Source organism: Parasteatoda tepidariorum, chromosome 4 (genome assembly GCF_043381705.1).
Source record: "Parasteatoda tepidariorum isolate YZ-2023 chromosome 4, CAS_Ptep_4.0, whole genome shotgun sequence".
Taxonomy (NCBI): domain Eukaryota; kingdom Metazoa; phylum Arthropoda; class Arachnida; order Araneae; family Theridiidae; genus Parasteatoda; species Parasteatoda tepidariorum.
Genome location: NC_092207.1, coordinates 62,368,524 through 62,383,481, shown reverse-complemented (window position 1 = coordinate 62,383,481; position 14,958 = coordinate 62,368,524). Strand labels below are relative to the sequence as shown.

At 31.4% G+C, this 14,958-nt stretch overlaps 1 protein-coding gene across 1 annotated transcript; it reads right to left on the bottom strand.

The window, feature by feature from the left end:
- Positions 1 to 825: 825 nt before the first annotated feature.
- Positions 826 to 13,073, bottom strand: LOC122269875 (uncharacterized). The gene is made up of 2 exons (XM_043045001.1): positions 13,035 to 13,073; positions 826 to 1,689 (listed from the first exon to the last, which is right to left on the bottom strand). Exons 1-2 carry the CDS (start codon positions 13,071 to 13,073, stop codon positions 826 to 828), a joined length of 903 nt encoding a protein of 300 aa, XP_042900935.1.
- Between the last annotated feature and the right edge of the window lie 1,885 nt (positions 13,074 to 14,958).

The window sequence follows — 14,958 nt, the reverse complement described above, 5'->3', positions numbered from 1 at the left end:
ATATATTCTCCAGAAATAGTTTTTTTTTTAAATACGTCAAGAGAAGCAGAATTCATATGTTTATGATATTTAAAAAAAAAATTGCTTCCGGGTTTTTGAATTCAGTTAGCTCAACAAATTTCACTTTCTTATTCTATTTCATAATAGAAATTTCACTTTTTCAATTTTTTATTTGCACTTGATTCAAGGATTTCATTTTGCACATCGTCTACTCCAATAATAGTTTTAAAAACAAATTCTACAGACGTAGAATTGAATAAAAGATATTTTCACCTATGTTGTTGTTGTTGCTAATTCCCATCTGGTCTGACGGGGTCAGACCAGATCAATAAATCCGTTGACGCTAAGAAAATCCGAAACCAGAATGGGAGAGGAATGAATGTCGTTCCAGTCCAGTCCTAAACAGTTCAAGATGTGCTCAGGTGATGCCTGGTTTTGTTGGCATTTAGGGCAAAGAGGTAAGATCTTTTGATTAGCAGAAAATGTGAGACTTTTCAGGTATCCACTGGCCAATCGGGATAAGCAAGTGTTGGTTTGCCTGTCACCAGGAAGAGATAGAGAGAGTCCTGGTCTTTTTGCTTTATACCAGTAGTGAGTAGGTGGAAGCAGCCACTTTTATTTGTTCTGGGCCTTTTGCCTTGCGAAAAGTTCAAGGCATGTAAGCTCTGAGGTGGAGGGGACTGGGTGGTCTAGTCCCTTCTTTGCGAGAGTGTCAGCCAACTCCTTGCCGTGTATATCGACGTGGAACGGGATCTATTGAAAGTGGACCTCATGCAGCTGGGAAATGAGCTTTACTTTTTGCAAGATCGAAAAACTGGTTTTATCTCAAATAAGGGCCCAATTTTTGAGGTGTTGAATTGAACTACGGCTGTCAGATAGTATCCAAGTATTTCCAAGGTGCCCTTCACTCAAGATTTTCTCTTGTCCCCTGTCGATTGCAATTAGTTCGCTTCGAAAGACGGAGCAAAAATCGGGGTTTCGTTGATGAAGAGTGTAGTTCTCTCGAGGTGTTTCAATAAATACTCCACTGCCAGTCTGTCTATCCATTTTACTGCCATCAGAGAATATTTCGATGTCGTTTGGAGGGATTTTATTGATGATTTCCAGGGACAATTGTCTGAGGAAGTCAGGCACACAGTCTTTCTTATCAAGCATGGTAGGGAGGCTTTCATGGAAACTAACATTGGAAAGATCCAAGCAAGTATTAAGATTGCTATGAAGATAAAGAGGTTCAATATTTTCAGCGATTAACAGTTGTGATTTAACATGACTAAAAGGACTGTATTTCTTTAGCCTTTGATTGCAGGTCCAATTATTTAGGAAAATAGTAGTTAAATTGCCTTGGTCTAAACTGGAAAGTTTATTGTAATATTTCACTAAATTAGCTTGCCTTCTGAAGTTAAGAGGTTGCAGATCAGCTTCGTAAAGAACGATCTCTGAAGGGCAGCTACGTTTCAGTCCAGTGATGATGCGAGCGGCACTCAGTTGAACCTTTTCCAATTTGTTTAAGTTAGATTGAGAAGCACAGCAGTAGACAGGATAGCCATATTCTAGAATTGGTCTAACAAGAGCCTGGTAGGAAGTCCTAAGAGTAGTTGCATCTGCTCCCCAATCCCTACCAGCGATATACCAATCCCTATCACCTATGTTTTCAATATTAATTAAATCTCCTGGATTATCAGGTATTAGCTGAAAAATATCTGAATTTTCCAAATCTGAATCAGAAAAAGTTACTAACAACTGCTTGTATCGTTAAACATCTTTCAGAAACGGTGCTAAGAGTAAGCAAAATTTGTAAATGAAACCAATGAGAAAATGGCACCTTTTTCTTTAATCCACAAGGTAAAAAAATTATCACGGAATTAAAAATAAATTACAGGAATCAGAAACGGAAAGCTATCAATAGCAAAAATCTGTTCAATATGATTTTATTTTATTTTATAGCCATCGTTGGTCGTAAACCTCATTTTGGGTTTAAGGCTACTAATGTTCAACTCCAAAGCCTTAAGCCTTGTAATTTAAATAAGGATGAACTGATTCATGTTAAAATGAGACATAGACAAAGAAAAACTCACTTATCTTTCATAAATATTAAATTTTGTAAACCATATCTCAATACTCGTATATCACAAATATACACTTATCCCTTTTGAACTCCAAAATCATTTTATAACCATTATTACGATCGATTTTATTTTATAATCATCGTTGGTTGTAAACCTAAGTTTGGGTTTAAGACTACTAATGTTCAACTCCAAAGCCTTGTAATTCAAATAAGGATGATCTGTTAAAGTGATAAGGATGATCTGTTCTGATGCTCATGTTAAAATGAGACAATGGAAAAAAAAACTCACGAATCTTTCATAAAAATTAGATTTTGTAAACCACATCTTAATACTCGTATATCACAAATACACTTATCTCTTTTGAACTTCAATCATAACTTATTAAAATTTCACGTGAATGTTCAATTACAAGAATGGATGAGAAAAGATGAAAAAAAAATTAATCCCATGTACAACGTGATGCATTTTTTTCCAGTGAACACCATTTTCACACCTTCCTCCTAGTTTTAGAAAAGTAAAAAAAGAAGACTGTTTGCTCTCCCTGAAGATGATGAGGGAGACTCAGTGACCGTGGTCACTCTTCTTCTTCGGATAGGATTTTTAATTTTTTTTTTTTATTGTTTTTGCCGAAGTTGCGAGGAAGGTACAGTCATGGGGTTGACAGCAAAAAAATTCAAGATGCCAGTATCACGTTGTACATGGGGTGCATTTTTTTAAAAAATTTTTCTCATCGATTCTTGTAATTGAACAATCCCACAATGATGTGAAATTTAATAAAGTACGATTTAATTTCAAAATTGATAAGTGTTGTCTGTGAGATACGAGTATTAAGATGTGGTTCACAAAATTTAATTTTCGATTGAAGATTGGTGAGTTCTCTTCTGTTTTTTTTCCTATGTCCCATTTTAGCATGAATCAGTTCCTCTTTATTTGAATTACAAGGTCTCAGAGTAGTCTTAAACCCAAAATTGCGTCTACGACCAACGGTGGTTGTAAAATAAAATAAAATCGCATTGAACAGACTTTTGCAAATTATAGTTTTTCCTTTCTGATTCTTGTAATTCATTTTCACCTCCATGATAATTTTTTTTACCTGGTGGATTAAAGAAAAATGTGCTCTTTTCTTATTGGTCTCATTTACAAATTTTGGTCACCATTCCTAAAAGGTGTTTAAAGATTCAGGTTCTTGTTGAAAGCATTTTCTGAAACAGATTTGGAAAACCTAGACATTTTTCAGCTAGTATCTGATTATCAAGGAGTTTTAATTGATACTGAAAACATAGATTAAAATAACTTAGAGCTTTATATTCCATTCTACGTCTGTTGTATGTCTAAATGTTCGAAGTTTACCTGTAAATTGTTTACCTATTATTTAACGATTTTTTTATACTGTTTCAATTTTTTCAAATTATGTTCGCTGGAACATTTGAAACCAAGAGTTTTCCCATCGGTCAACAATAGGGACGCTTATTTCCTCTGCGGAAAGATGAGTGGGGATGGTTTAGTAAAACTTTTCAGCAAGGAAACGTTAAAACTTGCTTGAAATGGAGTTATTTTTTTAGAAAGTCTCTATTTCAATTTTGTTTTTAAACATAAAAAAAATTATCTATTTGTTTATTGTAAATTTAATTACACAAATAGTGGGCGAAAAATTTTATTTATCAAAAAGGGCTGTATTCTTTTATTTATAAAATGTGAGGGGGCTTGAGCCCTCTCTGCCCTCCCGGTTACTTGGTTCCTGGAGAGATTTCGCAATCCACTTTAAGTTGTAGTTAAAGTTCAGGAAAAAAAAAGTCCGTTGCCAACCGGGATGATGTTCGCTGGGAGAGAAAATGTAGAATACATTTTATACTCGTGACGTCCCTTCTGCATTTCTTTTGCATTAATATGGTCATTGGATTCAGAGCCGACCGGCCTATGTAGGGGGTAGGGGGCGTTCGAATCCCGGGCAAGGTATGGATGTTTCTTTCTCTCTCTGTGTGTTCTATGTCATTTCTCCTTTGTGTGTGAATGTGACCCGCCCTATAAACGGGTTGTGGTTGTGTGAATGGCGTGACAGAGGTCAAATTCCTGGCCATAGATGGCGCCACTATAAAACAAGAACAGTCGCACCCCCATTGCCTAAACAGGCATACGACAAAAAAAAAGAAAAAATTGGATTCAGTGCTTTAGTCCCTTGTTCATTAGTGAGTGCGATATTAAATATAGTTTAAGAATAACTCAATGGATAACTTGAAATTTAAAAATAGAAACAATGAAACGTCAATGTTTTGAAAATGTAACATCTGGTTTTAAACTAATATCTTGCTTCTAAATTTTAAGATAAAATTAACTTAATGCCTAACAGAGGGTTATATTATCCTTTTAAAAGCTTGTAAGTATTGTAGTCGCATTTACGGTAGATTGTATTACAAGCAGGAAAAAAATTACAAATTATATGAAATTTCTAAAATTCATCAAAAATAAATAATTATTGAAACAGAACCAAATGAAACTAAAAATTTACTTAAATTCAATTTTAAAAGTATGTTTAATTGCTCAAAAATTGAAACTCAAAGTCCATGGTCTATTTTTTGAACATTGGTCTGTAAACAGTTAATATTAACAGTTAATATAATTAAATGAAAACTTGAAACAAAACCATAAGGTACAAAATATTAAGACTGTGGACATATCTACTCAAATAACATTAAGGTCCAAATATTTATGTTGACATCTTTCTCGAACAATAATTCAAAATCTACCACTTGGATTGCGATCTGAAATACTCAGTTGGTTTAGTATAAAATTTGATATCACAGAAAAAAGAAACGCGATGTCTAGAATTGTTACAAAATACCGAGAACATTTTGAATTCTTTTTGAGAATTTTGTCTAAAGAAATTTACTTTCATTTGTATTTGTCACTCAGATTGTGATTTTTTTAAAAAACATTTTCACATGCATTTTGAAGAGTACATAAAACTTCTGTTATTTATTTTATAAATAATTTTATTATACGATATTGTTAAAGAAAATAACTATAAGGACTAGAAAAGACTGGACTTTTAAAAAAGAATTTTCGACTGAAATATTTCATATTTGAAAAAAATTGCAATATAAGAACTTATCAATGCAAGTTCTTAGAAGTTTTAAATGCATGTTTTGACAACTAAATTCCAGCTTTTTTTTTCTTTTTAATATTCTAAATGTTTCTTAAAACTATTCCATTTTTTTTTATCTCCTATGCTGCTTGTTTGATATGAAATTTCGTGCAAAGATTGATTGAATTGCTTTTCACTGAACTCAATTGTACTATATGAACGAGTTAGATTTTTAAGAACAAAATATTTATTTTAAAACTTATTATTCCAATCACTGACAGTTGTTTGAGATATGTTACCTTTTTCATAAATGACACAAATATCATCAGAAGATTTTTCAGTCATTTAAAATTTCAATTAAAAGCGGAAAGACTGAAGTATCCAAATTGTTCATTTTTATCAATTTGGCAATCCATTCTAAAGTCCTGAAAATAAACAAAAATTAAATTGAAGAATAAAATAACAAACTATAGAGTTTGGCAGAGCGAAACATCCTCTTTTAATCAAGCTAAATTATTATGCCAAGAATATTTAATGACTATTCAGTATGTTAAAGTGAAAAAAGAGGAAGTTTAGTTTTAATGCTATGTTGAAGGAATTTTTATCTTCAATGTCTCATAAATTTAATCTTAAACTTAAAAATACTTTATTTAATGAATGCTTATACATAAATAGACATCTGTATCGCAGCATTTGCATATTCGATGCAATTATTTGTTCAAAAACGCAAAATAAATAATTTTGTTTACTTTTTCATTGCAAAATAGAATAAGAAAAGAAAGTCCACAATCTGCCAAAATTTTAATTATATTCTTATATTAGACAAATGGGGATGTTACATGTAATGTAAATGTAGTGGGATGAAAACCAAAAACTTTTATTTTCATCGGAAAATATAAACCTTTAAGTGTTAAATGGTATCAAGAATTTAATAGTAATTTTTACAATAGAAATTATGGACTAAGAAATTATGTTACACCCATTTTTAAATTGTTTCATAATAATACGAATTCGGTTTTTTAATATTTAACAAGGAAGGACAGGACACGATTTTCTTCTAGGAACATGAAAGAATTCACTAATATTTTAACAGGAGTAAGTTATTTTAATGGGATATTATTTTAAGTAGAAACCATATCTTATAAAAAGTGCATTAAACCACTTAATTTTAAGTATAATGAAGAGAAAATATAATGTGAGTTTCAATGAAATAACATGAAAACCATATTTTTGTTAAGTTTATTTCATTTTGATTTTGTACGTATGCATTCATTAATAATGAATCATATATGCATGTAAGCACAAAATAGATACATTCATTACCCTTAAGACTTGTATCTAAGAAAACTGCATCACACATTTTTAAGAAACATTGAATATGAACATTAAATATATACTTTATTATATACATTAAAGGTATCTTTATGATTTATTTACATTTTATACGTGCTTATATGATAAGGTGAACATGATTAGTCGAATGGCTAAGAATAGTTACCGATGAACTAGTAATAATATAAATTTACTCAAAAATAATTTAAATAAAAATTACTCAAAAATAGTTAAATAAAATAAATAAAATTTAAATAAAATTTAAATAAAGTTGTGTGTTTACAGAGCAGCACTTCATCAGGGGACACACTGTCTGCAAACACACAGGAGCCTTTCTGTTGTTAGTGGCAGAGCCAAAACTAACAGTGCCCCGAGGCCCCTAATGAAAATACAAGCATAAAAATAATAATAATTACCACATTAAATAAATATTTACCATAACAACATTCATATAAATTTGCAATATAATCACCTTTACTGAAACAAAAATACTAAACACTTAAAAGACATCAAATGCACCGCCCCCAAAGCACATATAAAACAATTACAGTTAGTAAAAATGAAAAAGAAATTCCTTATATGTTCCAAATCAGCTCAAAAAATAATGTGCTGACACCTAGATAAAAATAGACAAACCAAAGAGCTAAAGAATCCAAGTGCTGCCATTTGTCTAAAAAACCTCAACAGAATATTTTGAAAAAGAAAACATAATCCCAATAAATTTAAATCCAAAAATTAAAAGATGAAAACCAAATATTTCACCGTCTAGGCCTGCTTAGACGGGCTTCAATATCGGCCAAGTTAATATGATTTGTTTAAAATTTCCTTTATCAAAACATCAAAATTATTAAAGTTGAAAGGAAATCTATTTTTCTTTAAACTGTTTTTTAATACCTCAATAGCGGTCAAAAAATCAATACGGTTATTACAAATGAAATTGAATCTCAATATTTGACCAAATACAATATTCTTGAAAATTTTATAATAAAGGTTGGAATAAAAATACGTAAGGTTAATAACATTAATATTGAAATCCTTCCTTTTATCATAAACCCCTATGCGATTATTGTTATCAGAAATATTTATATCAAGATCTAAAAAATAAGCACTAGAGTCTTGTGAATTGGTTTTAATTAAACTCAGTTCTTCAGGATAAATATTATTAATCAAATCAAAATCACTACAATCGAAGATGATTAAATCATCAATAAACCTAAAACCTTTTAAAAAATTATTCTGCAAAAATTTTTGTTCATAAAAGTGAAGGAAAATATTAGCGAATGCACTTGAATAACTATTACCCATAGAAATACCCTTAATTTGCCTGTAAAAACTAATACCGTTAAAAAGATAATTCTCAAAAATGTTGACATTGCATAAATTAATCCAGTCTTCCTTGTCAATACCTTCATCAATCAAATAATGTTCAAAAATTTCAATACAAATATTTTTTAAATTATTGTGAGGAATACTGGTAAAAAGATTTTCAAAATCACAGGTAAGAATTGTATTAACACGAGTGTTGTTTAAATATTTAATAACTTCTTGGTTGTTATTAATGATAAAATGTTTATCATTAGAAATAATTTTGTTTAAAATAATGTTTAAGTATTTAAAAAATCGTTTACCAAAAACAGAATTATAACACCCTGTGCAGCATGTAACAAATCTAAATTTAACAGGTGTTTTATGAAATTTAATGGTCGGAAATAAGTATGGGAAATTAAAACTATTTGGTTTTGTTCCAATTTTTTTATAAAAAGCCAAAATTCTATTTTCAATTTCTTTCTTAGAGCTGTTAATCTTAAGGANTATTTTTATCTAGGTGTCAGCACATTATTTTTTGAGCTGATTTGGAATATATAAGGAATTTCTTTTTCATTTTTACTAACTGTAATTGTTTTATATGTGCTTTGGGGGCGGTGCATTTGATGTCTTCTAAGTGTTTAGTATTTTTGTTTCAGTAAACGTGATTATATTGCAAATTTATATGAATGTTGTTATGGTAAATATTTATTTAATGTGGTAATTATTATTATTTTTATGCTTGTATTTTCATTAGGGGCCTCGGGGCACTGTTAGTTTTGGCTCTGCCACTAACAACAGAAAGGCTCCTGTGTGTTTGCAGACAGTGTGTCCCCTGATGAAGTGCTGCTCTGTAAACACACAACTTTATTTAAATTTTATTTAAATTTTATTTATTTTATTTAACTATTTTTGAGTAATTTTTATTTAAATTATTTTTGAGTAAATTTATATTATTACTAGTTTATATGATTTGAATTTGGTTTTAGCTGCCTAGAGCGCTATTCCAATTTGAATTAATGTATTTAAGGTTGTTTTCATTTTTACCTTCTGTTTAATTAATTTCACTTAAGAATTTGAATTTACGTTTAGTTACCGATGAATATTCACTCTAATCATTAAATGTGATAATTGTAGTAAATCATCGAATATATTTCAAATTCACTGATTAGTTTATAAAATACCTTACACGTAATGGTAAATATGTAATAAATCCAGATAATTTTATTGAATAACTATTTTTATGCCAAAAAATGAATATTTCATAATGATGTTTGCAATAAATATTATAAAACAGTACCATTTCTTGATAAGATCTTCAATGCCAACATTCCTATCTATTTAACCTTAGAATAATAGAAAATTAGAATAATAGAATTAATTAGATAGAAAATTTTTGATAGAAAATGGCCATGGGTTTTGCACTCAGGCAAAAAAAAAGGTCAAAGTTACTAGAAAAAGGTAAGACTGACTATGATTTTTGGCTTGTGGTTGCACCAAAAAACGTGGTAATTTTTACCGAAATGATGATTTTGGTAAAATTAACAACAAAATATATATATCTGACAATATATCAACAATACAAACATATATATAACAAAATATATCTGATAAAATTTAGTAAATTTGGTAATTTTATCGTGATATCTTAGAGCATGGCATAGAAACCATCTATTTGGTAAAATTTATTTTTCAGCAATGCATATTTTAATAAATGTGTAGTAATAAGAACAATAATTTTGAAAACCAGAATTTCCGGTAAACCATTACCATTTGAAATGAAAAATTCTCAAATAAATGGTAAAAAGATCTTGCATTTTAGCTTTATTTACCAGAATTGTGCTGTTGTTTTGTTTTACTTTAAATGTCATTAGCGTACTGTAACGAAATTTTACCAGAATTTTTTTTCTCCTTGAACTTAATATAGATAACGAAAAATATTAGGGGAGTGGAGAAAGCCGAATGCGACCGGGTAGAGGGGTGAAATCGGGTATCCCAATTTTTTGCAAAATTAGTTTACTTTATAGCGCAAATGCTCTGAATTTCATTCTACTATTAAAAAAGAAGAATAAACCATCATGTTGGAATTTTGTTGTTCTGGTGCAGGTAAAATTTCGTTCTAAATTATCTGTTCTCCTATTTTTGGCCATTATAATTATAATTTTTTTTAATCCAGCTAATTGTAGATTTAATAAGGATTCATAACCTAAGAAATTATAAGTATTTTGTCCAATGATAGCATGGTTTTGTTTCGGTTCGATAGCTTCTGCGAATTTTTAGGTACACATAACATAATTTTATAGGTTTGAATGTTTAAGTAAAAATAAACGATAAGTGTTTAGATGTTGAATGTGTCTTTAGACTATGTATATTAAATGTTTTTCCGTTATATTACTTTCATTGGCCTTAAAAGCTTGACAATTGTTTTGTTGCGTGCTATAAATTATAAGTTTTTTATGCTTAAAAAATTATAACTCTTATAACGAAGAAAAAACTATAAAACTAAATTGAAATTGTTAAGAAATAGTACCAAATATCACGTCAAGCAGACAAATTATGTAAAGTATAAAAAGAAACCTATAAAAAGCGAGAAAAGAGATTCCTTTTACTTTTCAAAGTGCTAAAACATTTTTAGCCTAAAATATAAAATTTGCTTGCATGTAATGCATAAAAGTGTTAGGCGAAACACACGAAACAAAATTTAATTTAAATTAATTGCAACTAGTTGATTTTTAGCATCTAATATGTTAGAACTTACCAAAGAAAGACAAATTGACAATCGGAAAAATATGGAAAGAATAATTGTCAGGTAGCATGTCGTAAAGGTTAGGTTATTTGAAAGTTTCAAAAAGCTTTAATGTTCCACAGAGTACATTTGAGTATATTTTATTTCATATTTTATAACCGTCATTGAACTGCCGATTCGATTTTGGATTTATGACTACTAATGTTCAATTCCATAGCCTTGTGACTTTAAACCAAATATAGAAGACAAGAGATGTCCTGGATCAAGTATTGGGAAATATTTACTTTTCGGGCGAATTTTTGATGGAACTATCCCACATTTACGTTACACTTACAAGAAAATTACGAAAACCTCCTAAAGTTAGCCAGATGGCTAGGAGACCTCTAACTCATGATTCATCTACCACTGAGGATATTTTTACATCAGTACTGATATCTGTGCGATCTATGACTACTAATTTGACTACTAATGTTCAATTCCATAGCCTTGTGGATTTATGACTACTAATGTTCAACTCCATAGCCTTGTGACTTTAAACCAAATCTAGAAGACAAGAGATGTCCTGGATCAAGTATTGGGGAATATTTACTTTTCGGACGAATTTTTGATGGAACTATCCCACATTTACGTTACACTTACAAGAAAATTACGAAAACCTCCTAAAGTTAGCCAGATGGCTAGGAGACCTCTAACTCATGATTCATCTACCACTGAGGATATTTTTACATCAGTACTGATATCTGCGCGATCCTGGTGCGAAATGCCTATTGACCAGCCATTGCTAGGTTTCGAACCCGGTTTCTCTCATTGGAAGGTGAGCACCCTATGCCCTGAGCCACCATGGAAGAAAGGAATAGGCTCGAGAAAATCAACTAACTTCCAAGGAAGCTTCTATAAAAGGAGGATTGCAACGACTCACCTTTATATTATTTTCTGAACAAAATGAAAAAGAATCGTAGACCTTTTGGTATAATTTTACACATGACAGTCGCATTTTTGATTTCTTGGTGGACGGAGGTGTCTTACAAGATTTAACCCTACAGTCACACTATCCGGATCATTTTTCAAGTTTTATAATTTGATACTGATTATATTAAAAAGTGAGATTAATCTTTACTTTGAGCCCCACATAAATTTCATAAATAAAACATTTTTATTTATGATTTGATTCTTAACTAAGCAATTTATGATTTTTTCTACATAATTGCTAGCCTACATCACACTGAAATAATATATGGACTATTAGTAATACACCAACATAGAATCTCTTCTACAAATATAAATCTTCTCATCTTCTCTTAGTAATAGTCTTTTCTTCTACAACATCATCTGCACCCGGATAACAATATTAAGAGTCATGGATTTCAATAAACAAGCAAATGAACTGTTGAGAGTTTTTGATTTGTTCACGGGTCTGTATGAAAATTTCAAATTTTCTCTTTGCGATTATGTAGGGGAGAGTTGGACAAAACGGAATACCATTATTGTTTTTATTTACTACGGTAAATCTGTTAAAGAGAACCACGCATTATTTTTTTTACAGCTACATCACTTATTGAAGCACAGAAAAAACTTATTTTAAACTAATTTTAGTGACTGTGAAATAGAAAAAAAAATTATTTTCTTCCAAACTCTTACATATCTCATTTTAACAAACCTGGGTTGGACAAAACGGGACTGAGTTCAGAATGTTTAATTTTCTGTGTAAAGCTAACTGAAAAAACATAATTAACTGACAGAAAACTGTAAAGCAAAATTTCTAAAAATTGTATTTATGGGATTTTATTGCTTCTAACATTTTTATATAGACTGTTGTTTTATAATTAAATACGCAAAAATTGTGATGCTATATGCTTTTAAAGATTTTATGAGTTTTCAAACATGACCGCTTATTCTGTAATTTTCACTGTCGAGATGTGTCTGGTGCCCTTAAGAGGGATATCTTAGCAGTACTTTCTTCAATTTTCTTGGTTCTTTCTTGTAGTTTAATCAACCTTTCTTTTTCTTCCATTTATAATTCACTTTTATATGGAGATGATGTTGTTACAACAGTTTTCTTCTTTCTCTTATCAGCCATTTTTTCCTGAGAGAGGTCCTTTTACTTGAGGTACAGGTAAAGATGGAAACTTTGGAGAGATGGAAAAGGGTATAGGCATACCCACCTACAGTAGGTTATGGTATAGGTCGATAACAAGAGAGTTTTAATCCTTTCCCCCCTGAGGATGTTGCAGATTGGTCTACTCCCACGATGTCCCTCGAAGAAGTTGAAGGTTGCTCTTGGTCTTTGCTCGCATCAGTCTGGTGTCCAACGCCTGGAGGTTCTTGCTGCACGTTGGGTGATCAGTGGTGACAGAGGGTGCAAACAAGTGACCTGGGAAGATGTCAGGATTGAAAGGACTTATGCCAGTTTTGCTAAACCCTTTAACGATAGTTTCTGAAACAGCTGCTCTTGAGTAGGCTGCGTTGAACAGTTTTACAACCTCGTAAATTGTAACGCACTTACCTGGATGGTTGAACAGCCACTTTCGAATTTCTTGTTCATAATACGTGTTCAGTGGAGCCATGAAATGACATCCAGGTGCTGAAGGCGATGAGTTGTATGTGGGGAGAAGGTTAGGATAATTACATTATTTTCTCTTGCCAAATTTACAAGTTCCAAACTTTTGGTGTGACTATTGTGTCCATCAAGCAGCAACAGCACTGTCTTCTTATGCCTAGGGTTGGAAATTCTACGAACCTTTAAAAGCAAACAATGAAGGTCTCCTTAGTGATTCAGCCAGTCATGTGATACACTGAAAACGATCCTGGGAAGGCATCACCCATGAGTCTTGGGTTTTCCTTCACTCGAAGAAATACAAACATTGGAGGGACGAATACCCCAGCTGCACTGATGCATGTTTCAACAGAAACCAAAACTCCTCGTTCGACTGAAGAAAAGCTACCTACTTGCTTTTTGAATCGTAAACACAGCACTTTTGAAAGCTTCTTTGGCATTGTTAGAATTCCTGTTTCATCAACATTATAAATATCATTCGGAGTAATTCCATGTTTACTTAAAAGAGAATTCAAAAATTCAAAAAACTGCTTAACTGCAGTGCGATTAAAACCTTTTTCTCGGGCGATACTCGTTGGTTCTGGATTTCGGAGGCTAAGTTTTTTATGCCTGCCATGAAATGAATACAATTAACACTTTCCAGCCATTTTTTTCTTGTACTATAATTATGTTTAATATTGTGTCTCTCAGCTAACTCAAATGTTATCATTCGTATGTCCGTTAGAGTTACACCAAATAATCTCTCTTCTAGAGCCAATACATGTTCATGCGCTTTTTCTTGTTCAGAATTGAATACTGTCTCATGTCTGTTCAACTTCTTCACTGCTGCCAATTCAGGGGTCAATGTATTTGTGAGTCTTTTTTACCTTTCTTTCAATATAGTAATAATAATATAATCGAAGTAACAATTATAATAAAATAGTAACTATAATTTCAATATAGTAGAAGTAATAGGCCAACAAACAAATGGGTGGAAAAAACGGGACATAAAAAACTTTATCCCGTTTTATACAACTGATAAGTGTCCCGTTTTGTCAAACTCCGACACTTTTCAAAACAGACGTGGCTGCTGCCTAAACGTCAAAGGAAAATTAGATAGACTACACCCGAGAATAATAAATACACGTTAATAAATGCTTCATCAAATGTAATACTCCCCGGAATTGTAATCCCATATATGTAGGCAGTACAAGGTTAAAAACAACTCACGTAAATGTAGAAAATGGTGGCAAAGAAAACAGAGTAAAAAAGTTCTGACACCTACAACTTTTTATCAACTAGTGATCTCTAGGCGGGACACACGGAGAATAATATAATCACGGTCGAAAAACAAGTTTCTGTCGTCCTCCGCTAGATAGCTGCAATAGTCTGGTCCCTAGGTAACGTATCCCATTTTGTCCGACTCTTCCCTATATATAATATAATTCTGTGATGAGTGGTGGTTATTTGCTACCAACACTTAAAAACAAAACTTTGATCTTACAGATCGTGGAGATCTTATGTCTCTTTCATGGTATCGCTTTCTGCTCTTGACGTTATCAATATCATAATTGACGAAGCAATAAAAATCACTGATCAGTCCTTCTACAATAATTAAATTTTTTTTATTCAAAAACAAATCTTCATCACAATGCGAATTACATACGATATTTCACTTACTAGCTTTAACGTTCAATAGGTTATTTCATTGTATCCAATTAACTATTTCTCTCGTCGAGCATCTGGAGCTGATGGAATGAAAAGGTATCGGTATTTTCTGCTTATGGCATTCAACGTAATGGCCAAAGTAATAATATTTTCTTGGTTACAGATTGTATACATTTTTTTCTATTTTATTGGACAAGCAGGAAATATTAAATCTAGCTAAGACAAG

Coding starts and splice junctions, on each gene's coding strand:
- LOC122269875 (XM_043045001.1), bottom strand. CDS start 13,073: ATGAACAAGAAATTCGAAAGTGGCTGTTCAACCATCCAG. Junction 1,690..13,034: donor GTGGCTGTTCAACCATCCAG/GTAAGTGCGTTA, acceptor GATATTTTTCAG/CTAATACCTGATAATCCAGG.